General features: G+C 42.8%; 3 protein-coding genes across 3 annotated transcripts; 1 reads left to right on the top strand and 2 right to left on the bottom strand.

Moving 5' to 3' along the window:
- The first annotated feature begins 5,304 nt into the window (after positions 1-5,304).
- On the top strand, positions 5,305-9,875 carry ctsla (cathepsin La). The gene is made up of 8 exons (XM_053870111.1): positions 5,305-5,421; positions 7,208-7,338; positions 7,412-7,534; positions 7,610-7,762; positions 8,700-8,924; positions 8,998-9,166; positions 9,236-9,353; positions 9,468-9,875. The coding sequence occupies exons 2-8, from the start codon at positions 7,216-7,218 to the stop codon at positions 9,565-9,567; spliced, it is 1,011 nt and encodes a 336-aa protein (XP_053726086.1). The 5' UTR covers positions 5,305-5,421; positions 7,208-7,215; the 3' UTR covers positions 9,568-9,875.
- Positions 9,876-12,150: 2,275 nt separating this feature from the next.
- Positions 12,151-19,933, bottom strand: fbp2 (fructose-1,6-bisphosphatase 2). The gene is made up of 7 exons (XM_053870110.1): positions 19,683-19,933; positions 17,913-18,075; positions 17,583-17,675; positions 16,971-17,111; positions 16,695-16,832; positions 14,630-14,749; positions 12,151-12,388 (listed from the first exon to the last, which is right to left on the bottom strand). The coding sequence occupies exons 1-7, from the start codon at positions 19,853-19,855 to the stop codon at positions 12,203-12,205; spliced, it is 1,014 nt and encodes a 337-aa protein (XP_053726085.1). The 5' UTR covers positions 19,856-19,933; the 3' UTR covers positions 12,151-12,202.
- A 1,362-nt stretch (positions 19,934-21,295) lies between these two features.
- fbp1a (fructose-1,6-bisphosphatase 1a) lies at positions 21,296-25,580 on the bottom strand. Its single transcript, XM_053870452.1, has 7 exons — positions 25,355-25,580; positions 23,151-23,313; positions 22,936-23,028; positions 22,483-22,623; positions 22,275-22,412; positions 22,027-22,146; positions 21,296-21,667 (listed from the first exon to the last, which is right to left on the bottom strand). Exons 1-7 carry the CDS (start codon positions 25,522-25,524, stop codon positions 21,476-21,478), a joined length of 1,017 nt encoding a protein of 338 aa, XP_053726427.1. The 5' UTR covers positions 25,525-25,580; the 3' UTR covers positions 21,296-21,475.
- Between the last annotated feature and the right edge of the window lie 352 nt (positions 25,581-25,932).

Raw genomic sequence — 25,932 nt, 5'->3', positions numbered from 1 at the left:
CGTGAAGCAACAACACTATCATCCCATTATAAGGTTTTAAGTGCCAACACTTAACCAAGACAGATTCTATGAATCATAAAGTTGTGTTATAATTTAGCTTCATGTCAGTGCTCCCATTAGTTAAAGGTTGGAATCTTTTCTAACACGCTGCTATGATGACTCTCACAAACTGGTTACTCACAGGTGATGGCTGTCATGTGCTGCTGAGTGGGTTCAAAAGTATTTCTTCCTCCCGCTGGTTTTTGCAGATGCAAGTGGTTTTTTTTTAGCTAACAGTAAAGTGTGCCGCTGCAGATGTGAACCACAGACAGGAGATCAGGAGACTGCAGTCACGCGACAACAGATATTTGATGCCAAAAAAAAAAGGCAACTCCGTCACCGCTTAGCCTGAAGTTCCGCTTCCACACGTTGGCATATGAAGAGCATCAGCAGAAGACAGTGAATGAAGTGCTCACGAGGTCTATGTGATGAAATGTGAGTCGTTGCTGCGCATATGTGTGTGACAATCTAGGTCATTTCCCTTGAAGTATGACTATGGCCGTCACGTGAAGTGGACATGAATCTATCTATCTATCTATCTATCTGTGAGTCTAAGTAATGACAGTCTAAATTTTGTGTAGCAGAGCCTCAGCAGTGTCTAGAGTTCAACGCCTACTCAAGTCACTATCATAGTTCCGAAAGGATTCTTGGAGTTGGCCACGTTTGGCGCACAGACACCCCTTCTCTGTATGAATTAGAGAGTCAACTTGGACCACTGAATCCACCAGGAGGGTCTTTTCCGAGTCCCCATGCCCACCCGCAGCTCAGTAGCAGTAATCCTGAAACAGGAAATTGCTCATTGGAGACTGGTGATATTTGTGTTGAGATTTACCTCATCACACCCGATGGAAACGCAGTAACCAGACTGGAAGTCTGGAAGATAAAAAAAAGTCTTTTGCTGCAAATCAATTCCATTATCGCCAGGGTCAAAGGTCAGTTCCCAAAACTGTTGCTTAAAACATGACTTTCGCTTCCTATTTAAAGCCTCTTTTAATAGTGCTGCTGCAGAACAGATAAAAACAATACAATCCCGGCATCTCACTAATTTGTCTCCATAATCCTAAACTCTTTTAAGGAATTTTCTGTCCGGAATGGGACGAGGGAAAGTCGCCATGTTTTGTCCTTTAATGCTGAGTCAGCGAGCCTTTCGCCGTCTCTATTGGCCCACTGGGTGTTTGTTGCCTTCCAGCTCTAATCTGTGTTTTTTCCGTTCCTTTCCTCCTTATGTCACAGGAAAGCATTTGAGGTCAAGTTCTGGACTTTATTCTTGATGCTATTGATTTATTTATTTGTGAGAGTCTGCTGTCAACTTTCATGCCGCAATGGACTACGTTAGCAGGCATTTTGTTGGTCGCAGCTTCGTAGGTGTTTTGCCTACATTGAAAACTCAGCTGCCAATGCATGGCATTATATTTTGAAGTTGTTTTTTTACCCAACACCTTTGTCTGAAGCTATTTACCTGTACATATTTCACAAGTGCAAGTAAGTCACACATGTGCAAGTCTCATGCAAGTCGGGATATTTTTCTAGAGTGTCAAGTCAAGACAAGTCTCGTCATTGCATTTGAATAAACTGGAAGACAACCATGTTAAAGTGCTACACTTTTATTCGCATGAGCAAAAATACTTCAATGGTGCAACCATGAGAGTTATCTATCATTTAAGGGTGCTTTCACACAAGGGGTTCTGTCTCGAGACGAGGCTCTTTTGTCTCAGAAATCCGCGATGTGAACAGAAGGGGTGGCTCAGCAGGTGGTGAGCTTCACACCTCTGGCGACTCAGCGCTAGATGCTGGAAACTACGTGTACATCGTGACTCCACACAAACCTGATAAATGCCGGGCAGTAAAGGGTCTGATGGCTAAGAAAGGAAGTAAGAAAGCTATACATTAGCACTAGGCTTCATAGCCCATAGCCCTAAAGTTGCAGCTGACTGCTAGCTAACCTGCAGCTAACAAACTCGAAACTGAAATGTAACTCATCTGCCAACAGATCAGAACATCTTTCAGGAAATATATCAGTAATTTGAGAAGCCTCATGAATGTAAAACTAAAACTTCAACATGCCTTAAACACGCTGTGGCCTGTAATGCTAACCGTAAGCTAGCATAGCCGTCTTTCATGCTATTATTTCTAAAGACGAGAGAAAAGCGTCTCCTAAAGACAGCTATTGGGTGGAATTGAAACCTCACACGCAGGTTTGAACACCCAAGGGGAGAAGGTGAGGTGGAATTTCTGTTTTTACATTATTTAGCCTGAGAAGATTGACACCCTTGTACTGTTTCAAGGAGTATTATTCTATGCTAACCTTCCTTTTTCAAGTCATTTGCCCAAACACACTCATCAACTTCAGTAAAGAGTTGAGCTCTTTGTTTTGAAGACACTGTTCCGTGTGTGTGTGTGTGAGACGCTGGTGTATCCACATCAATCGTATCGAACGTGAGAACAGTCTCAAACTCTTGATAAACAAACCACAGCCGGAGCTCTGTTCTACTTCCACCTGCCGCGCCTGACATTAGCTAAGCAGGTAGCTTCAGAACTGATAGTTGTCAACGGAGCTCGGGAGCGTGGATCTCAGCTGGTGGCATGAGATTTGATAGTTAGCGACTGTTGTGGATCAATTTGCATAACAGAACTGAGGCGAGGCAATCTGTCACTATAGAAAAAAGTGATTTGCTGAATGTAAGTTTAGGTGTATAGTTATCTAAAATATTGAAAATAAATGTGTAAAATAGGTCATCTTCACATACATGAAGTACGCTCTCGTATATCGGTATTAAAATCAAATTACTTATTTGAAGATGCTGAGGTAAGGTAAGATTTATTATCAATTCTGCCATATGCATTGCATATAGTGGATTGAAATATTACTCTGCGGCCCATGTGGTGACATATACAACATTGAACAATGTGTAAAATACAACATAAATAACAAAAAAAAAAACACAAAAATAACACGAACAAAAAAGAAATGCACATAAACAACAACAAAAACATGAGTGCCGAGTTAACAATGACAGTACAAACAATTAAAATGCAACTGTCAGCCTGTATATGAGTGTGTATTCATAGAACGTATATGAGTATTGATGCTTTCTTTGAGGGATCGATAAAGCTCATGTGTCTCTCTTGGTATTGTGACTTTCCGTCCAGTTCAGACCCCAATAGTCAGACCGCTGGATCCGTGTGTGCGGAAGACTGAAACACTTTTTTTTCTTCTTCTCAGTTTCTTCACCTGACCAGTGGTGAGAGTGTCGCCTAATACGGAACAAATCACAATCTGAAGTTGTTCAGATCAATTAGGGGACGCTTCATTTTGACTTTAAAAATGGGACGATTCTGTATTCAGGCAAACCGGCAGTAAGCTCCAGTCCCTGTTGGCTCATGGAAGTGGGATGCTAGCTATTTTCATGGTAAAGAATGAGGAATATTTTTAATAATTCACATAAAAACAGAGAAAACAATGACTTGTCAAGTCATTTGTCAAGTCCCAGGTAAGTCTCAAGTCATGAGCGGCTAGTCCAAGTCGAGTCTTTTACCAAGCGAGTGGCGAGTCCTCGATCAGGCAAGTGAAGCCAGACTTGAGTCAAGTCACTCAACTCGAGTCTGGGATACAGGGATATTTTGAAGGGAGGGACAGGTGAGAGCCTCTTTAAATTTTGTATTATTTCTGAGTCGCAGATTTTGTCACATTGTTTGGATGAAAATGAAATGAAACCAGACACATCACAGTCCTTCTGGAGAGTCTGTGACCTCAGTATGTTGTACTACAATAGAAGGAATGCACAGTCATGCCTTCCTCTTCACCTCCCCCGATCCAATTCTAGGACCCAAACCCCCGCCTCAAATGCAGCGACACTCTTTTCTGAGCAAGGCTTTAATCCGTTCCTTCTTTCTTCCTTTTTGAATTTCGATGCTCACATGTCATTGATGGTTACTTTGTGTTGGTGACTAAAATCCAGTTGCATCTGAGACGCTACAATTTTTGTTATTTTGCACAAAGGGTGACCAACTGTGGACAGAACTGTCAAAATGCATGGTGCATTGGAAAGCAAAATTTTAATATTCTGATTTTATCCAATTAAAATTAATGAATTTAATATTTTATTTCATTTTTTTTCATTCTTTTTGACTGTTTGAGTCAATTCTAACCAAAAGCAGAAATGGTTTGGTGTCCACAGCTTCCCCAGAAATATCAAAGGTGAAGTCACACACGCACTTGGGTTTTGACGCATGAATATTTGACGCACCAATTTAATTGTTCTCAGAGCGAAAGAAAAACGGAAGCATCTCAACATGTGGTGGGGATTTTTTGATGGTGGGTACATAAAACGCACCAAATAAAGAATATGTAGATCATGTTTTTGTTCTTTCTCATTCGCTGCTTGTGCAGGGAAATACTGGCCTTGTTCATGCTGGCAACAGCTGATTGTTTTTCACCAGCACTTCCTGGTTTCAGCGGTGCATCTGATGAACCCTCCCAACTCATTTTGAGGAATTCACAGTCACGACTGAGTATTGATGTGAGGAGCGTGACCACAGCAGGCGAGGATTAAATAACTGATTAGTTAAAAAAAAAAAAAAACATGCGTTACAAAAGAGATACAGGTCAAAATCCTACATTCAGCTCCCTGGTTGCAATATCAAATGTATGATATAACAGTAAAGCTACAGTAACTGTAGTCAACAAGTAGATATCTGTGAAATCTGAGTTTGCAGCTGAACATGAATCTCTCTCTCTCTCTCTCTCTCTCTCTCTCTCTCTATATATATATATATATATATATATATATATATATATATATATATATATATATATATATATATATATATATATATATAAACAAGGAACAATACTGTAAATATAAATAAGATGTAAAGTATAACCAGAATTGCCTAAATGAATCACAAACTAATAGTTCCTTCATATATAATTATTGTCTTTTCGCTCTGAAATAATATCCTTGTATTTTTCTAAAAAAAAAAAAAAAAGTAATAACAATCGCAGATTTTATTTATTCCTGCTTTTGGTGGCGTTGTGCTGAGGCTTCTTTTTAATTTTACTTTATAAGCTTACAAACTGTATTCACTAAAACTAGGTACATAGTTAGCAGAGGCAGCACGGCCACTTGTCGTTCTCTTCTGTTTTCGCAACAACAGTCCAAACTTCTGACTGAGCAAACACCATTCCAGATGGGAGGAATCACGTGCCTCCAGGGATGACATCACCCACTTTGGGGCGGGAACAAAGCCGACAGCAGACGAGGCGGCCAATCAGATAGCACATGGGCGGGTTTTTCAGCTGCCACTCACAGCCCTTATAAACTTTGTGTACCGTGACTGGACGCTATTTCTCCTTTCTTCTCCTTCCTAGACGAGTGTACAGTAAGTATTGGTGCTTCTTTGTCCAATATTTAATACAATGCTTTTTTCATAAACAAATCCGTCGGTTCTGTGTGTTTACTTATGGATTTAAGGTTCCAGCTGGATTCAATGAGTCATGGCTGTTTATTTAAATCTATTATCACAGAAGGGATTGTGGTATTTTTCTTTATATATTTGACACAAAGGATTGACAGTCAAGCTGTTTTGGTGGAGGGATTGCTTTAGCCTCGCTCGGCTAGCCTTGTTGGTCGTCGCGGCTGGAAAGGCCATTGCAGGTTGTTTACGAGGCTACAACTGAATAAACTGCCGCGATAATCGCGTTTGTCTCGATACACCATCACGGGAAAACGTTCGATGTCTCATGAGTCTAGCGTTTATTCCTCGGTTTTCCTAGTCGTGTAGCAGGTTTCCCCAAGGCTGGAAGGTCACATGACTCTGCTCAACACAAAGCAGCCTCGGCTTTATTGTTGGGATCGGTCCAAGTTGGATTCCCGAACATGGCCGACTCATTCCCAAGTTATGGAGCCATTCAAAACGAAAAGTAGCTTTCCAAGCGGAGAAGTGGTTGACCTTCTCTCTTCCCCCCACCGGAGAATGCGCTAGTTACTAGGCGTTTTTTCTGCATGACCAGGAGATGAGGCTTTGCGTGACATAGTTCTTCTTTTTCTCGCTGTTATATGCAAACGGTGTCTGAAAGTTAAAACTGAGACGCGCTTCATGAAGATTTCTTGTTTGAACCATATGAACATATCTGTATAATTCAAACTCTTTTTAAAATATAACGCGCAATTTATATGGTTCCTTTCGTCGAGAGAAGTGTTTGTTTCTACAGTATGTTGTTTCTTTATGTATGTTTTCAATGCTGATCTTTAACATTACTGTGCATCCGACAGGCTACATTGAGGGAAGCAAAAGACACTCTACTGTAATGTATTCCTTAGCAGCGTAAACATGAGGAGAGACTCTGAAACGGCTCCTGTTTTGGGCTTGTTCAAGTTTTATTTTTCTCAAGTTGGAACCTAAACACATCCTGCTTGCCCTAATAACCCTCTGTATGAATAATTCATTTGTTGTTTTAGACGCATCTTACAGCCTGGTGAGGTCTATTGATAACAGCCGAGTCATCCCTTTCTTCAGAATTCAAAGTGATGTCCCACCCATTATAATTTAGATTCTGTAGGCGATATCGCCGTCCCGTTTTTAATATCAGTCATTATATTCAGAATATTTTATTGGGTATTAATAGTCATTCAATACAAAAGACCCAAATTAATGAGCGACAAGACACAATCATTTTGTGTGTATATTATACAAAAAGGCAGATGCGCTTCTCAGAGTGATGACTTGCAAAGTAAAATGTCTTTTTCCCCTTTTTTTTCACAACTCACAATGCATAAAATATAATAATAATAATAAAAATAAAATGGCTAAAAATACAATTACAAAAAAAACATAAATGAAAAAAAAAATTCTATCAGCCATTTAAATCCATTATACTGATTGATTCATAAAGGCTAATATTACATTGATTTAGTAAATTCCTGAGACACACAACGCATTGTCCTTTGAGTTATTGTAGTTGTCAAACCAGCATTTTTATTGTCACCGTAAAACATTATCCTTGACACTGACACACTCCAATTTTCCTTGGGAAATTCTAACAATAAAAGGTGCAAAAGTGTCGTAGTGTAAAGATGAAGTGCTCACAGCCGTCCATTCTCAAGTTGAATAATTGAAAGGTATAAAAATGGTGACTCACTCTTCCTGTTTGTTCTTCCATCTGAAGGATCAAATATGCTGCTTCTTGCGATCCTGGCCGTCGGCCTGAGCACCGCAGCCTCGGCTCCTCCACTGGACCCGGAACTTGATGACCACTGGGACATGTGGAAGAGCTGGCACAGTAAAAAATACCATGAGGTGTGGCTGCTGTTATCACCCTTCTCTTTCTTTAGTTCCCTACAATCACTAACAAAGATGCTTTCATTCCCAGAGAGAGGAGACCTGGAGGAGGATGGTGTGGGAGAAGAACCTGAAGAAGATTGAGCTGCACAACCTGGAGCACACCATGGGCAAACACACCTACCGTCTGGGCATGAACCACTTCGGAGACATGGTTAGAGTCTCTTCACTGACAGAGTGACATAGCTGACCATGTCTGATGGCTCCGTGTTGTTACTGTTCCTTCCAGCCTCATGAAGAGTTCAGGCAGATGATGAATGGTTACAAGGCCAAAAAAGTGCACAAGGTCAAGAGCTCCATGTTCCTGGAGCCCAACTTTGTGGAGCTGCCCCGCTCTGTGGACTGGAGGGAGAAGGGATTGGTCACCCCAGTCAAGGATCAGGTAACTTTGTTTATCTGGGAGTCAAGAGGATGCAGTGTCTTTTGGCAGCTGTGGATAGTGTCTTCCAGAGAATTGAAACTGCACCAACGGTTTTACTTTCAAGTGGTTTGTTTTGACAAACAGCTGAGATGGAGCTTCAGGGTTTATTCTGCCAGAGTTCACTTGACTTGTGAGGCAAATTGAAATGATCTTTATTATATAAAGCTTTTATGTACAGTATCTTGACAAGGAGTGAATTTGAGGTAGTCTAGGGTGAGGTTCCAGAGATGAACTCGCCCTGTCTCATATTTTATTTTCGTTGTGTATCGGAAGGGGAACTGAAGCTGAAGTGGACGGTGCAAAGCTCTCCTTTGCTTCTCCTTCATTTTTTGTCTCAAAACAAGCCCTCACCAGGCGCTAAAGTAAATGTTTCGCTCAGACGAGAAGATAACATGTCCGAGTTTGGCTGCTGTTATCTTTGCCACACACGTGTGCTGTCCCTACGCTCTGCACTGTGCTACTGGCCTTGCTGCTCTTTGACTGTATGTCAGAGCCAAACGTGTCGAAGAATGTAGGCTTTTCCTGATCTTGAGCACTGCAAACTGCAACCAGGCATCATATTGTTGGCTTTACTGTCAATGGACAACCAAACATGGTTGATAACCAGCCATGACTTTTTAACACAATATTTGACAACAGGTATTTGAAGTAGATTGTGCTTGCTACTACTAGCCAAATGGTCCTCCCTTATCTGAGATTCCCTCAGGACTCTGTGTGGTTCCAACACAGATGGTTAGACAGAACAGATGATGAACATCAGTGCGTGCAACTGAAATCAGAACCTGAGTTTCAACTAAACATGAGGCTTTTATGGAACTTTTTGTACCATAAAAGCCAGTTCCGCAGGTTCTGTGTCCTGGTTAGTGTCTGACGGCGTCTTCTTCTCCTCTTCCTGCAGGGTCAGTGTGGTTCCTGCTGGGCCTTCAGCACCACTGGATCTTTGGAGGGTCAGGTCGCCAGGAAGACTGGTACGCTGGTGTCTCTGAGCGAACAGAACCTGGTGGACTGCTCCAGACCTGAAGGAAACGAGGGATGCAATGGAGGCCTGATGGACCAGGCCTTCCAGTACGTGCTGGACAACGGAGGCCTGGACTCCGAGGACTCGTACCCCTACCTGGGAACTGTGCGTATATCTCCAGTGGGGCTAGTGTTGGGTTGCTGGTTGTAGTCTAAAGTCCACGGTTGCTCCGGTCCAGGATGACCAGCCGTGCCACTACGACCCCAAGTACAACTCCGCCAACGACACCGGAATGGTGGACATCCCCAAAGGCAAGGAGCGCTCGCTGATGAAGGCCGTGGCCACCGTCGGACCTGTATCGGTCGCCATTGACGCCGGGCACGAATCGTTCCAGTTCTACAAATCAGGTTTGTCAAATCTACATTTTTAGAATTGAGTGTTTTAAAGTTCATGTTTGGCTGACTCGTGGTTTTTAGGAATCTACTACGAGAAGGACTGCAGCAGTGAGGAACTAGACCACGGCGTGCTGGTGGTTGGGTACGGCTTTGAGGGCGAGGATGTTGATGGCAAGAAGTACTGGATTGTGAAGAACAGGTCAGTGACATGCCATCTTTTTGGATCTGAAACGGTGAAAGATGATCATCTAATATCTGAGGAAGGAACCCGTTGGAGTAGGGATCCAGTAAACTAATATATTTTCTGTTGCAGCTGGAGTGAAAACTGGGGTCAAGATGGTTACATCCTGATGGCCAAAGACCGAAAGAACCACTGTGGCATTGCAACGGCTGCCAGCTACCCTCTGGTCTAGACTGCGTCTAGTTTTTTTTTTCATTCTTGCAATAGCTTCAACACGATGCTTTGCACGCACTCAGTGGAACACATTGACAGGAGATTCTGCGGTGTCTGTTTTATTTTCATTTTTTTATCCGCTGTTTTTAGGGAAATGAGGCCATGCTGTTTGATTTTATGTCACTTTATTTGTGTGAAAAGATTTTAAGCGGCTCCCTGTAAATATGTGTGTGCGCGACTTGGTGAGTGGGAAGGAGTTAAACATGCCTCTTGTAAATGATTTGTTTTTGTACTTTTCATGTGATCAATAAAAATAGTAAAACTCCAGGTGGAACTTTTGTGATTTTTAAAATGAAGTAACTCTTAAAATAATTCAAAATATAGTTTTCTAATAACCATAAAGATTTCACATTAGTTCTTATGCAAGAACATTCTGACGACTTACACTGTTACAACATGGTTTTATGAATGTTTTGAAGGCGCTTTCCACAATAAGCTTTGGATAGCACTGCTAGCATGAAGCATATATCAGTTAAAATGTTTCTGCGTATGAATAAATTAGAGTTAGTGAGAAATAATCTGAAGTGTAACATGTTAAACAGACGCTCTGAATGTCTTAAGGGGCCAAGTCAGATGAGACGAAACAGCTGAGCTTCAGCAGTCTGGTACTGCATGCTGCCTACAGGATTAGGGGCCGACAAAGGTGTTGATTCACAAGGGGCCTGAAGAGACCACAGCGAAGTCACAAGAGACGCTGGAACTGTGACGTTCATAACAACAGCAGCTAATCTTTAAATGAGAATTGAGGCTCACATGTCGACGTGTGTCTCGCAACATGTCAAAATAAACACACCAAATTGTGCAGTACAGACAACAGAATATGGAAATGGAAACTTACCAAATATATCTTATAATAATAACCCAAATCAGAGAGAGGACTGAAAAGAGGTGAACCTTGTCGAGTATTCCTGCTCCCCAAATCTGCTCACACTAGCACAGTTCTGATTCTGGTACCTGCGCCATTTGAGATTCTCAGAACCTCAGCGCGTTCTATCAAATCATCCTGCGTTCATGCAAGATTCAGTGGAACTAAAGTGGGAGGCCGCTATATAGTGTCTCTCAGGCGAAAGCAAACAACACACTATCCAAATAACAAGCCGCTCCAATATTTTGAAAACGTTTGTTGCTTTCCTGGGACTCTGTGTTTTCATCCAACAGTCTAGCATGCAACAACTTTTAAAGATTAGGAGACACAACAGAAGACGATCACGTAGGACGCACCTGATCTGTAGCAAGTGTGTGTGTGTGTAGGCTGGTATATTGTGCAGACGTGACTGTTGTCTGAGTCTCACACCAGAGCAAACAAAACATTTTTAATTTGATATCATTTCCACTACTTCCTCCACTTCCTTCTGGTTTTGTAAACGGAGGATATGACACTCCCACCAATGATATCACGGTTTGCTGACTTGAAACAACTTCGGAGTCACATCTGAGGTAAAAATAATGTTTCAGACAATACAACAGAGAAACATGGTGGTGGCAGAGTCATGGTAAGGGTGTCTTCTGGACCTGAGGCACCTGCTGTGGTAAATGAAACCATGAAATGTGCTGTCTGCCAAAACATCCTGAAGAAGAATGTCCATCTGGTCGTGACCTCGAGCTGATGCGAACATGGCTCCTGCAGCAGGACAATGTGCCAACAAGTCCACCTCTGAATGGATGAGGAAAAACAAAATGAAGTGGCCTAGTCAAAGTCCTGACCTGATGACGCTTGGAAACACTCTAATGTGGCTGAAGGACTAACATGAGTGCTTCAACACTCATTGGAAGTTATCACAAATGTTCAAACACAGTCAATGCTGCCAAGGCAAACAGTCATTAGGTTTCAGGTGCACTCACCTTTGTTCACATGTGGCATGTCAGGGCTTCATTTATACACTGCATTTTATGTTAAAAAAAAACTTTGATGATGACTAGCGTTCAAAAAACATAACAAAACATAAGCAACACTGTATGTAAAACACCATTTTATGCACTGACACTCAGCTCTACTTCCTTTTTCATTTGGCCATTGAGTTGTGTGTGGAACACCTTTCGTCCATTCTGTGCCTAGGAAAGAGGCCCAGCACTCCCTTAATCCCATAGAAGTTCTGCTCATCCGAGGCATCCCCAACTCAGACGAGAGACATGATATCTCCAGCATATCCTAGGTCTGCTCAATGGGCTTTTCTCAGTTGGATATGCCCGGGAAATCTCACCACAGAGCTCACAAGAGGCATCTTATTCCGATGCCCAGACGCCTCCACCACCTCTCACCAATGAGGAAAAGTCCTTTGTTCTTTGTGAGGTTTTGGGAAACCATCCTAGGGCCCCCTACGTACCCCAGAAAATGGTTGCAACTTTTTCTCTGCTGCATATCTCATGCTAGATATTTATCATTGTAACAGGTTTTTGGAGTCTTCACCACGATGATATATCACTCTGACCAATTTAACATGCGAGTCGATGAAACTCTCCTGAGTTGCGCATGCTGCAAACCAACAATGACAACTCGAAATTCATTTTAATTTTTATTTGAACAATTGAAGGACATGTTTTTTTTAGATTAGCCATAATGTGAATGTAGAAAAGTATAACTGGATCGCTCGGAATCACTGGTACTTCTTGACGAAGGACAGGTACTCGTTGACGTCCTCCGGGGAGCCGACCACGAAGGGCACCCTCTGGTGGAGCCCCTCAGGCTGGACCTCCAGAATCCTCTGAGTCCCAGTGGTCGCCAGTCCGCCCGCCTGCTCAATCAGGAAGGCGATGGGGTTGCACTCGTACAGGAGACGCAGCTTCAACGACACAAACAAAGAGGTCGTCCAAGAGAGAAAGCGGTAGCAGAAGTCGGCCGGATGAAACGCAAAATGGCTTTTTGTTTTAATTCCGCTTTATAGAAATGGAAAGCCAAAAGAGGCCAAATTCACCAGGAATGTAGAAGTGGGTGGTTTTAAGTTTCTGTGTTAACTAATGCTCTGTCTGGCCTATTCTCAACTCAGTGAAAACAAGAAGCAGAAGTGCAACCACCAAGATAGAGCTGAAAAGATGAACTCCGAGACATCAACTCTCATATGCAAACAGACCTTAAAATGATATTTTAGGAAGCTCTAGTGAGTGGGGGAAACACCGTGCCGTCAGAGGGTCGGGGAATGAATGCAGCACATCTGGTTTGACTTTACTACACAGGCACTGAGCACGAGATCAAGGCTGTGGAGCGCCGTTGGTAGTGATTCGTTTTGTGACATTCGTATCATGAGGACGCGGCTGTTAGCATTCTAAACACTGAGCTTGTTTAAAAACATAAGTATTTTAGAGGCTAAAGTATTTTGTGGTTCATTTTTAGAGAGTGTCAGTCTGTGGGCCTGCATGTCTTCTGTCTGCTTTTTGCCAATGTTCAGTTTTGTCCTTATTTTTGGATCTACTCCATACATCTTTGTCTGTCATCAAAATAGCTAGTTCCCTCCTGTAACCTATATACATAAACACAAATATCTATTTTCCCTTGGTACCTCTTTTCCAACTTGCATCCCACAACTCTCTTGCTTTGAAATGTAGCAGTCTTTCGTGTATTATTTGTGTACCTTGTGCTGCATGTGCCCACCACTATGAAACAGTAACCTGTGGCTTCAATACTAGCTTGTTTGGTTGAGCGTGACTATGTTTACCGTGAACCCTCCTCAGGAACGTGGCTTGACCTCTTTGATAACAGTTAGATAATAAGGCTGTTGTTGACCGCCGGTGTAGCTCAGAACTGCAAAACAAAGGACCGTCTGTATGTACAGGTTCAGCTGGACACAATCTGATATGCAACAACTGGTTAAGCTGAACTAGTGGAGGAGGAATTCCAGGATCAGAGAGCCGGTTCCTCGCCAGCGTCTGTGAGTTTTATTTATCTCCCAGGGAAAACAGATCCGGTTACAGCACACTCCCAGTTTGTTGTCCAGCAAAACAACACCTCGGCTGGTGTTGCGTCACTGCTGGTTGTTGTGTTTTCGTAATGCACTGACAAGCACAGCAGCCGGGATTCATCAATGAATAACTAAACTGAGATCATGTTTTGGTGCCAAACTACTTTGTGTGGGACTTTGCGCTACAGTAGAGGATCTGGTGTCGGCACAATCGAAACTGGGTCAACCAAGTCATATAGTGATCAGCTGATGGTAAATGATGGTTAGAAGTGAGAGATTAGATCAATACATTGGAGGTTCATGTACAACAGTGCATGTCTGGGCAGGCAGTGATAAGTGGTGACGGGAGATGGACTCAGGGAAGTGAAACTGTGACAGCAGAATGGCTGGAAAGGAAGAGGCAAACTGGTGGGAGATAAGTTTTTCCGCCTGAACTTGGTCCTCCCACTCACGTCCACTTGGCATGACAACTCTTGCTGGATACAGTCTTTGACTTGAGTGTTGGAATTTAATTTCACAACTTTTGCAAACACCAAGGTTATGAGAGATGGAAAGCTTCTATTGATATGTTTTTCATCAATGTGTTTACATCTCCACCAATCTACCTTAGTCATCTGCTGGTGGAGCCGGATCATCTTTAAGAAGTTGAAGACAGTTTCACTGTTTTGTTTTGTTTTTTTGTCCCATTGTAAGAACGCTGAATTGAAGATTGGTTCCTGAGATGGCTCCTTATGACCCACCACTCCATCTGAACAGGACATGGCTCTCCCTTGTCAGATGGATTGGATCAGCTTTTGCTCCCTACATGCATCAAAGAACTCCTTGTGACTTCATCTCAGAATTGGAATGCTTGACGTACAGCATATCGATATGAAGACCACAACATATAACAGAGAATTTCCCATGAAGGGTAAAAAAACGAACTGTTCTACCTTACGATCTTAAACATAGGCACATATTTGTGTGACTTATTTCCCCTTCAGCAGTTGTACTTTCAATATTACACTGTGAAAGTGTTCTTTATCTTGTTTGAAACCCATTGACTCCAACCCTCAACCTCGCACAGGTGAGCTAACCTACTTCCCAAGTGGGCCAACCCAGCATCAAACACACATACAGGACGTTCACCTTGCCCTTAGGACTCTTCTCATTAGCCGGATACATGAAGATTCCTCCGTAGGTGATGGTGCGGTGAACATCCGACACCATGGACCCCACATACCTCGCTCCATAGGGGGCGCTGCCATCCTACAGAGAGGGGAAGAGATGTCCATTAGAATAGCTCAATAGAATTGTGTTTACTTCTGAGATTTAGGTACCGCAGTAGGAACAGATTGTGGTGTCCAACAGTGTCACTTTTGCAGATAGTTTTAGATTTTTATGTTGCATGCTGACACGATGAGTAAAGGTTTAACCGTAAGCAGAGTAAAAACGAAGACTATTAGCTCCGGCTTTTCCTCGTCGTCCCAGTATTATGCCACTAAATCAAAACTGTGATTTGAGTTTGACTTAAGTTCATTTACTGATGTAAGGAGTTGGATTTGCACCTTGAACAGGTCTCAGGTCAGTGTCGTGTTCAGACCTGTGCCACATGACACGCAGTCATGTGCCTGCTGAGTCACTCTCTATCATCGCCAGGGGGAGGGGGAGGCTGTGCGTGTGTGTGTTGGATGGTGGTGCACTTCCCGAAAACAGACCCTCCCACACTTCAGCAGAAGCAGCACAGAGAGAGACGTCTGGTCACATACGAGTGCTTCGAGGCAAAGAATGATTATGTCGTGGAAATAAAGGAAAGTAAAATCATATCAGAAGTCAAATGTGCGATTGTGAATACAAGCAGTGCAGAACATTTCTAGAATAAAATATTAATCTTTAGTTTCATTCGGTTGCTTTCGCTAGTCACTAGTCAATGTTTCACTTAAGGCGTCAATAAGTCAATGTCTCATGTGAAGAAGGTCAAGTGTCTGTGGGAGTCAGTCGCAGCTGACCAACTCGCTAAAATGATAGTGTGAAAGCAATTTTTCATTTTGAATCCACCATAATTGTTGTTGTTTTTTTTAATTCTCTTTCTATATATATTGTTCATTGCAAACCACATATTGGTCAAGATCTTTTCCAAATGATGTTGAACAATTCTTGTGACCAAACGCTCCTTCAAAGCACAAAATGGATGCGACGGAAAAACTGATGAGGAAGGAAAAGAATTTCACTGTGCTTCCAGGAGAGTGTCTGCTGTGTTTGGTGAAGAAGTACAAACACAGCTAATCCTCCTAGTACCAGTTAAGTACTGTAAATATGTTTTGTTTTGATCTGTGTAAGATTTGGTCTCTTTGTGTGAATGAGATAGACACCCCTGCTTTAACCACTTAGGATCCCCCCCGCACACATATAAGCAGATAACATTTTTGTCTGTCACTGTCATGGTACATGCTTTTTTAAAATGTCGATCATTCAGCCACAGTGAGGGACACTGCCCGCACCAGCCAATACAACAGCATGAGAGCCATTTCAGTGAGGAAAAAATGGAAGGAAGGCAAGACAAGAGACTGATGCAAGTCATTGTTCTTTACAAAAACAACTTTCCACACAGGACAAAGTTCAGTTACTACTCCTCCTAAGTACATTAAAGAGGTTAAGGGTATTTTGAGGTGAGTTGAAGTCTTGCTAAGTGGACTTAATCAGCAACCTTCACGTGTTCTTCTAAGTGTTCAAAGGACAGAGTGGAGGTGGAATCCTGGTAGTCGATCTAGTCTTCTTGAGGATGCTATTAAACGGCGGTAACCCTGAGTATTAGCTTTGATGGTGAAGATAAAAAAGGTGTCTTTTAAATAATAATTTTACTCAAGCAAATAGATGTGACAGGAGCATGCGTCTCACTGAATCATCATAAAAGCCTACATTTATTTGAACAGCAAGCTGCTGAGTCATCACTCGTGACTTCGGCAAACGTGCAGACTCAGCATCTGAGGACACTGGCTTCCTGTAGCCATTTCCTGTAGCACAGTGGACTCCAGGAGTACAGTTTCCCGTCAGGATAATCCCTATGGTCACAGGAGCACATCCAGATTTTTGACCCGGAAAGTCTGGCCTAGTTTCACTCCAACACCACAGCACACTGCCACAGTCAGCTGTGATCCAAGTGTGCCCCACTGAAGGTTCTGCATGTGTGACTGGTGTGTGTGTGTGTTCTGACCTCTGGGTACTTCTTGTGTTTGAGGTACTCATTGATGGATGGATGAAAGTATTTAGCGTAGCCTTCGTTCAGACTGTAGATTTTCCCCTTTGGCTTGATCTTCACGTTCCTCTCTGTCAGGATGAACTCTCCGATGGCCTGAGACAAACACAAAGAACTGACTGGCCTGAACAGTCTGCATTCCTTCAGAAAACCATCTGATGCACATCAAACAGTACAGAACAACAACAGTGAGGGTCACGAGGAGCGACACCAATGGTGGACTTGTCTACTCACTGGGTCCAGCATGAAGAAGCTGAGGCCTGCACCAGTGCTGAGGGCCACCAAGGTGGCGCTGCCGTACAGAGCGTATCCTGCACACACTATGTTGGTGCCAGGCTGAAGAGCGTCTCTCTCCTCCGGCTCTCCGTCTGAAATCTGCTCCCAGAAATATGAACAGTTATGACTTCCAGGAGCGCACGCTTTACTGAATGACAACACCACAGTTAGGACACCTGAAAACGGAGAGTGGGAGTTAAGATGATGGGCGCAGTGTAAATGATCATTGATCGTCACATTAATTCAAACTTTAAACTACAGCCTCAAGGCCAATATTACGACACATATACAGTAAAGGCCTCGAGGGCAACAGCTGCTCGGCGTTATTAATAGCCGGAACATTTGTACAACACCGTCCTCTTGTGTTCTTCAAGACCTACTGCAGGTTCTGACTCAGTTATTCTGTTATCTGCTTATTCACAAGGCCCGTGTTTCATCATTTTGTAGGAGGGGCAAGGGTTTTTGGCTGACAGAGGAAAGATGGCAAATAAAAAGCTTGAATTTTGACACAATCCTAAAGCAAAAATACAGAAGATCACTTAAATTCTTAGTGGGACTTTTTGGACTGACCCTCTTGTAGATGGCGAATATGGTTCCGATTGAGGCCAAACAGTCGATGTTACTGGAGCCATCCAATGGGTCGAAACACACCACATACTTGCCCTGGATAGAAAGTTAGTGATGCTGTAAAAAGGAAAGGAAATTCTTGATATGACTTGGATAACTGTCTGTCTTGAGCAAAAGGTGTGTCATACAGAAATGCTTTTGAAGGAGCAACACACGCTTTCCTTCATTGTGACATCTTTGTTTGTTGCCTCAAGTATGAGGAAGTTCTCCAGTATTGAAGGGCTTTTTGAAGGACAGTAACTGAACTAACTAACCGGAGCAGAGAGATCATACCCTCTTGTCTTTGGGCGTGACAATGAGCTCCTTGTTCTCCTCCGACACCATGCAGCAGGTACCATAGGAGGCCTGCAGCATGTTGATGACCAGAGCGTTAGACAGCACGTCCAGCTTCTTCACCTCATCACCGGTCACATTCACAGAGCCAGCGATTCCCTGTCTGCGAGAGAAAACAGGTTTTGTTACCTGACCAAACTTCCTGCTACCTGTTACACAGATATTGACTTTCAGGATGTCCAAGCACCAATTATCCTCTTGTGGGCTCAATGAATGTTGTCGCTGTTTTGTTAGGTTCTCTGGATAAAGGCCCGTTCTCTCAGAGTTGGCCCGGTTTCAGAGAAGAACTGGGCTGAAAAATGTCAGTGTGGCCTCTGATGCCCCAGATCTTTTCGTGGACTTCAAATGAAAGGAATGCGTCTGTGAGTTATGTTGCCACTATTTCAAAAAAATAAGACTAGACCTAGTTAGGAAATCTGCAATTTGCTAAATGCATTTTTTTTTATTGTTGAGCTAGTGTTTTAGGCTGCTTCCCCATCTTTGGGGAACGTACAATGGGCACTATGTGCTACCATCATCAATAAAAGTCAGACCCCGTTCCCCTCAAATGACATAATCTATTGGTTATAAGCAACTTATTCTTGATTATTTTAAACCTGTGTAGCATTATGTTGCAGTTGTACAGCTACAACTTTATATGACAGATTTTTTAAAACTGTCCTTTTATACAAAATTAAAAACACACCTCAGATGATGGTCAAACAAATGCATCCCTCAGTAGATGCACAAACAACAATAATAATAATAATTGTTATTATTATTATTATTACGGGATAGAGATGTTTCAGGAGCATTCAATTTATTCCTCACCGCCATAGTTGGCTCTCGACCACAATGTCAACAATGGCAAAGTTGTGAAATGCAATATCCAGCACTGTATTGTATCACCAAGATTAAAACTGTTGAGAAAAGCCACTGCACACTGAAGCCTTATATTTCTCAAGAAATGATATCAGTACTTAAGTCTGCTCATGAACAAACACTGCTGCCAAGGGAGGCAAAATGTTGAACCCAGTGTTCAGGGGTTCTGGGCTCAGCATGTTAACCTGCTCAACAGAAACACAATAAAGATTTAAATCCACAGTGACTGAGCTCAGGTATACTGGAAGTAATCTTCAAATATTCCTCTTTAGTACAACTAGCAGCTTTTAAAATAAATGAATCCAAGCGTCCATACATTTTGACATCGTTTTAATGAGAAATGTCTTATATTCATTATTCAGTTGAATAAGTATTAAACTAGCGAGGCACTGCAAAACAGTGCTAATGAAGTATTTAAGACCCTTCTTTGGATACTTGATACATGACCGTGGAGGAAGATTCCATCGTCTATATTAGCAATAGCTTGTACCCGCGGGTAATAAAGGATAAGGTTTAAGCAATAATTAGCACATTTCATCTGAAGTAGTTTCAATTTTAATTCTGGAAGCGTGTTGTGTTTGGCTCTCCCTCAGGATGGCAGACTTTCACTTCCGTTACTTCTAAAGACAGCTCATGCTATAGCGAAGGAAGTGCAGTTTAGTCTGAAGCTCAAAGTATAATATTTCTGGAAGAGACTTGAGTCGTGTGTTTGACTCGTGACTGCTGTGAAAGGCCAGAGAGCCACACGGAATGTACCTACTGAAAGCTAGTCTTGACCTCTGACCTCTCCGTGCAAGGATGCAGCATCAGACTTTTTGTTGTTGCATAATAAGGCATCTGTGTACTCACAGCTGGGCCAGGCCTGCCTTCCGCACCGCCGAGGAAATGGCCTTGATGGCCGTCAGAATGGAGTTGATGAGCTGGGTCAGCTCCCCGGTCGCTCCTTTAGCCTGTCGACCCGTCTCCATGACGAACCGAGTCAAGGTCCAGACGTCTGTGTCGAAGGCGGACTGGTCGGACATGGCGGTTCTGCTGGTGGGCAGCCGTGACTGTGCTCACTGCGTGGAGGACTGACTGTGAGTGGGCGACCTTACAACCAGCTGAAGGCTTTTCATTCCCAGATCTGTGAGGACGAGCCAGGGGATCTATTTGTGAGAGCAGTGGAGTGGAAGTGTGTGGGTCTTTGTGTGTGTGTGTGTGGGGGTGTGTGGGTGTCGAGTGTCAGCTATGGAGAGCTGCTGCTCAAGATTTATCACAGGGTCACCAAAAAGTAGTGTTCAGACCAAGTTGAGGAAGTTATCCACTGTAGCCATCTTGGTTCGGTCATGAGCAGGTGTTTCCAGTGAGGCTCATTTGAACATCAGGTGTAGAGAAGCACCATCACATACACTTTTGCAAAGTCTTGCGTTCCCTTTTCCTAACACTCAATACAATTTGTTTCACTTGAAAGTCTTTTGTTTTCATCTGTAGTCAAGCTTTTTCAAACAAAATGGGTATGATATGATATAAAGAAAATATATTGCATTGGATGATACAGTTACTTCTAAGAAACGGTCCAATGTGCCATGACAATCTGGAATAGAGACCCAAATTGAAAAGTGCCTCAGTGAACTTTAAAGGTCAAAGTCCTGAACTTGCACTTAAAGGTCAGCTACTGCCAAATATATTTATCATAGTTTATTTATGCTTGAATGACTAAAACAATATTCCGCTTCACACTACACTCAAATGCATTTTGCCTTTGATGTTCGGAAACCACTCCATCACTCCCTTTTCTTGACGCCGAAGTGCTTTCACTCCCCTCAATCTGTTGTTTATGCTTCAAAGCAGTCATAAGAAAAGGCTTGTGGATGTCATATTTAAATTATTAATTTAAATGTTGAGTGATAGGAGGATGCTATTTATTTTATTTATTTACTAACAAATACTAAATAAATATTGGATGTATGGGTATTGCGCCTATGTCGATCAACTACCTCTATTTCTCCCATTGTGCATGTGTGACATGGTGCAGAGCTGCCACAAACCACAACAGCGGTGGCAGACATCACTTGGGCGCTTGCCCTTCAATATACAGCCAAGACCAGCCAACCACAGACCTCACTTCGTGCTTGCCATTGATTGACAGCTTCACCACAAGAGCCCACGGCCTGGATTACTTCACCACAAATATCATTCATAAACATTTTTATTTATTATGCTAATATTTTCAAGCACAAATCAAACTGGAACCTGCGTCAAATTTATACTAAGAACTCCTTGCTTGATCCACATCGTGGATGCTCAAATGTTATACACATATAGACAGACAACTCTCACACAGACCTTAGAATCATCAAGGTATGTTTTGGGACGGTAGGAGGAAAGCAGAGCTCCTAGAGGAAACCCAGGTTTTGCTCCAAATTTCCCACAAACCCTTCCTCACTGTGTGATACAAATGAAACACCATCCACTACACAAACTTGTATATAATGGATTTATTTTTGCCAAGGAAAACAAGTTTCAGCGAGGTCGTGTTTGGTCCTTCACATGTCCAGTTTATTCATATTAAGGCACAACAAGAGGTCAGGAGATGGTCGCCCCTCCAAAGCTTTATCTTTGGTCATTATTGTCCGTGTTTTCTGGTGAGCCAAGGCGTCGTCTCACTTGAGGGCGTGTTTCTTGCAGATGGCGACGTACTCCAGCACATCCTCGGGCGAGCCCATGGCCACCGGGGCCTTCTGGTGGATGCTCACAGGCTGAATGTCCAGGATGTTCTGCAGGCCGGTGGAGGCCATTCCACCCGCCTGTTCCATGATGAAGGCCATTGGGTTCCCTTCATACAGCAGACGCAGCTGTGAGGAGCAAGAGGTAAGGGAATAATTGCCATGTCTCATTTTGACATGTGCTTTCACAAAAGACAAACAGACCTAGACAGCAGCCATAATAAAAACGAATCGGTTTTATGATCATTTTTGGCCCTTCACACTTATGTGTTGTTAGAGAGTTGAGGGCTGAGTAGCAGCAAAGGATGTTGCCAGCGCCCCATTATATTCCCAACATTGTCTGCATGTTCACCACAAATGTCAGCTGAATATTAACTTAAAAACACAGGAGATCTATTATTTTCTGTAAGAAAGTATGATTCATCAGAAAATTAACCATCACTTCTACTGTAGTAGTGCAGCGTGTGCTGACTCAATGACAGCCCTACCTTTCCTTTGGGGCTCTTGGTATTTCCGGGGTATAAAAAGATTCCTCCGTACATCAGGGTCCGGTGAACGTCTGCCACCATGGAGCCGATATAGCGGGCGTTGTATGGATCAGAGCCGTCCTGTTGTGAACGAGAGCCGGGTCAAGTACATCTACAATCTAAATCCTAAAATATCAGTCTGGAACTCAGCACACAGACAAATACTCCAGCTCCATTTTCTCTGCAATATAGACACATGTGGGCCTCACCTGAGGAAACTTCTTCTTCTCCAGGTACTCTGTAACAGCCGGATCAAAGTACTTGGCGTAGCCTTCGTTCAAGCTGAAGATCTTCCCCTTCTTCTTGATCTTGATGTCCCGATCCACCAGGATGAACTCACCGATTGCCTGGTGAGGAGGAAAACATGAGGTTGTGAAGTCCAAGAGCGTTGTCAACAATGCAGAGGATGACACCTACGGGGTCAAGCATGAAGCCGTTGACGCCCTGACCCGTGGAGATGACCATCATTGTGGCGCTGCCATAGAGGGCGTAACCGGCTGCCACCAGGTGCCTGCCAGGCTGCAGGGCGTCTTCCTCACATGGTTCATCATCTGTGGCCTGAGAAGCAGCACAAGGAAGTTAAATGTCTGGTTCGGTTTCACATCCAGAACAACATTTACCAACATCACAGACAAGGTTTGAGTTCTGGAAGAAACTGTGTTGCTAGTATCCACATGTGTAGTGCTCCATTTGTCTGTTAATGGAGTCAGTAATGGAGGGCTGGATGGTGGTGTCCCTCAGATTGATGCAGTCTGGATGAGGCGAACCACACAGTTGCCATAGTTGATGGACTGATGATGGAGCTGGTGACTTCTCCTACAGGATGTCACCTGACTTAATTCAATTTATTCAATTCAAATCTTGGAGTACCTTTTTGTAGATTGCAAAGATGGTCCCGATGGAGACCAGGCAGTCGATGTTGGAGGACCCGTCCAGGGGATCAAAACAGACAATGTATTTACCCTGAAAGAGACGGGAATTGTTGACTCCAATTACCATGAGAAGAAGCCCTCCAGACAGTTCAACTCAATTCGACTGGATTTTCTTGTTGTGCTTCCCGCTCCCTCTCTAGGTTCCCCTCTCACCCGTGTTTCCGGCTCCACAATGATTGCCTTCTCGTTCTCTTCTGACACCAGCACGCAGGAGGTGAAGGACGACTTGATCATGTTGATGATCAGGTCGTTGGACAGGATGTCCAGCTTCTTCACCTGGTCGCCCGTCACGTTGGTGCTGCCCGCGATGCCATAGCTGCGGGAAAATGATGCGTCAGCATGAAGTTGAAAACAGCATACAAGTATGCCGCCATGAGCAGGTTCTCTTTCATCATGCCAAGCTCTTGAAACAACAGATGGCGTTGCAGGAAATGATGGACACCTTCAGGTGCACACAAGTAGTCTGTGACACAGTGGCGAGTTAGTGCATTGCAATAATACAGTATGAATAGTGGTGCCTCCGTCCTCTCAATGGTTTAAACTCACACTCACACATGTATTGATGATTTGACAGTCTTTCATCTCATAACTTTAATAATTTGAGTAAACACTGAACTAGTTTGAAATGCAATTTTACACAACAATGTCAAGAGGTTGTTCATAATAAAGCCATTTAATGTAATATAAAACAATAGAATATAATGTTGATGTCTCGAGCCAAAACACAAGTATAAATGTGACATTTCTAGGAAATCAGATTATCATACTCCAGAGGTCTTCTCTCATTATGTACCGAGTGATTCGAAAAAAACTATTGTGTGGCTAGTGTTGTTAAAGACTTGGGTAACAGAAGGGTTTTCAGGGGTTGCTTCATTGATGAAGCAAGGTGTTTTCTTTGGCGCTTCACCCAGGCATTTCCTCTTTCATATCAATGAAGAGATTAGATTCCTACAGGTTCTGTCCTGTCTGTCGCACGTCCCTTAGTTACAGCCAAGTTCATTTATTTATTTTTACTCACTCCTCAATCCCACATTTTATAATTCGTCATTTGCTTTTAACAGTTTAAGATGCCAGATTATGAGCATGACAATGAAGTACAGGCTTCTCTATCCAAGCTACTTAAAGTCAGAGACAGCAAGGCTTTCCTTCATATAACTGCACAAACCATGGTCTTTCTTGTGACGTCCCCAAGTCTATCTCTTCAAAATAAACTGACCAATATCAAATTGAGGTCAGTGAACTAGGTACAGTCCAACACTTCCCAAATGAAGTGGCCAAATCAAACCCATCTGAGCCACCTGTATCTTACAAACCAAATCGTGGTCACAGGTTAGTAAAAGTTACGTTTTATGGAAATAAGGAAATACACATTTACATGAACAAAATTAAATAACTTTATATTTACACTACATTAGCTGTTGTGGCAGAATGAGGAGTATTACAAATAAGAATACTTCCAGTTTAACTGTTGTGTTTACTTAATCTCATTATTTATTAACACATGCAAATACTGTTTAAATGGTAACAGATCAGTCAGAGAGAGTCACAGATAATTTTGGTCTTTTAGATTTAGAAAAAAAAAAGAACTTCTAGCTGGTTAATTTATGGATATGTCCAAAGGCATTCTTTAATTTACTGATGTCAATTCTCATTTTACATACAGATTCATATTTTTTTTTATTTATTTATGAAGTTAACAAAATGTCAGGTCACAAAAGACCAGTGATCTTAATGCATTTGTTCAGCCATATTCCTGAGCCAACCTGGTGTGATGCACACTCTTGCACATAGAACACATTCAATCTGCTTTTGAATTGGCTTATCTGAAGTGATCTGTTCTTTACAGGTGTCACTGGTAAGTTCCATGGGAACAAGGAAAATATTTTACTTCATGTTATACTTACAATTTGTTTACTTCTTTTCATCGAGAAATTATTTTCAATGCTTTGAATAATGCAAATCCATCATCCTCCACCTTACCTTTTTGGATTTGAAAAAAAGTCACAAAGTTTTGGGATTTGGAAGACAGTAGTTAAAAACTGATACGAGAATAGATTGGCTTGATCCTTACTTCTTGTGTACGTCCAAATGAACCCCGATCCAGTCACTCTCTTATTTAGTTCAAATAATGTGTGAATTAAACAGCATGTATTCTATGAGAATAAAAATAATCTTGACGTCACGAGAGACTCAAGAGATGGCTAACATATGACTACAACTTAGACTCTTCAGAAGAGTTCCAATCCAAAAGTGGGCGTGCCAGGTGTCGAGTTGCGCTTCCGTCTCTGCACCGATCCCCACGTTTGTGTGCCTGTCAGCGTGGACGCTTTTGGGACCACAGATGTTGCTGTACTCACAGGTGAGCGATCCCGGCCTTGCGCACCGCGCTGGAGATGGCTTTCACCGCCGTGCACAGGGAGTTGAGCAGCGTGGTCAGCTCGCCGGTGCCCTTCGCCCGGCGACCCTCCTCCATCACGAAGCGGGTCATGGTCACCACGTTGGTGTCGAAGACGCCCTGGTCCGACATGATGGCGTGTCCCGGTGCGAGTGTGCGGACGTGGAGGACGCGGGGAGACTTTAAATGCAACGCGGAACTGCAGGGATGAAGAGGAGGAGGAGGATGAAGAGGTGGGGGCCAGCAGGGGCGGGACAGAGGTGTGGCCCCTGATGCAAACACTACTTCGTCTGTTCACAAGTCATGCTCTTTTTTTTCTTCTCTCTTTTAGAACTTGCTTATGATCGATCACAGGAAACACATCGTTGTAAATGCACATCATGCAACACAACTGTATTATTTGAGTCTAAAAAAGTAATGGTGATTTAAGTTCGTTTTTTTCAGTTGGAATGACTATTTTGATTTTATTACTTATATCTTCTAATCATGATATCAACCTTCAGTTACGGGTCGCACAAAGCTCAGACAGCTGACCAAAAA

Source organism: Synchiropus splendidus, chromosome 7 (genome assembly GCF_027744825.2).
Source record: "Synchiropus splendidus isolate RoL2022-P1 chromosome 7, RoL_Sspl_1.0, whole genome shotgun sequence".
Lineage (NCBI taxonomy): Eukaryota > Metazoa > Chordata > Actinopteri > Syngnathiformes > Callionymidae > Synchiropus > Synchiropus splendidus.
Note: the sequence above shows the minus strand (reverse complement) of the source record. Positions and strands in the feature narration are given on the sequence as shown.

Excerpts from the sequence above, each read along its gene's own strand:
- ctsla (XM_053870111.1), top strand. The coding sequence starts at position 7,216 with ATGCTGCTTCTTGCGATCCTGGCCGTCGGCCTGAGCACCGCAGCCTCG. Across the intron at positions 8,925-8,997 it reads CGTACCCCTACCTGGGAACT|GATGACCAGCCGTGCCACTA; the intron begins GTGCGTATATCT and ends GCTCCGGTCCAG. Across the intron at positions 9,167-9,235 it reads GTTCCAGTTCTACAAATCAG|GAATCTACTACGAGAAGGAC; the intron begins GTTTGTCAAATC and ends CGTGGTTTTTAG.
- fbp2 (XM_053870110.1), bottom strand. The coding sequence starts at position 19,855 with ATGTCCGACCAGTCCGCCTTCGACACAGACGTCTGGACCTTGACTCGG. Across the intron at positions 18,076-19,682 it reads AAGGCAGGCCTGGCCCAGCT|ACAGGGAATCGCTGGCTCTG; the intron begins GTGAGTACACAG and ends TTTCTCTCGCAG. Across the intron at positions 17,112-17,582 it reads TATTCGCCATCTACAAGAGG|ATTTCAGACGGAGAGCCGGA; the intron begins GTCAGTCCAAAA and ends TTCTGGGAGCAG.
- fbp1a (XM_053870452.1), bottom strand. The coding sequence starts at position 25,524 with ATGTCGGACCAGGGCGTCTTCGACACCAACGTGGTGACCATGACCCGC. Across the intron at positions 23,029-23,150 it reads TTGTGGAGCCGGAAACACGG|GGTAAATACATTGTCTGTTT; the intron begins GTGAGAGGGGAA and ends CGTCTCTTTCAG. Across the intron at positions 22,147-22,274 it reads AGAAGAAGAAGTTTCCTCAG|GACGGCTCTGATCCATACAA; the intron begins GTGAGGCCCACA and ends CGTTCACAACAG.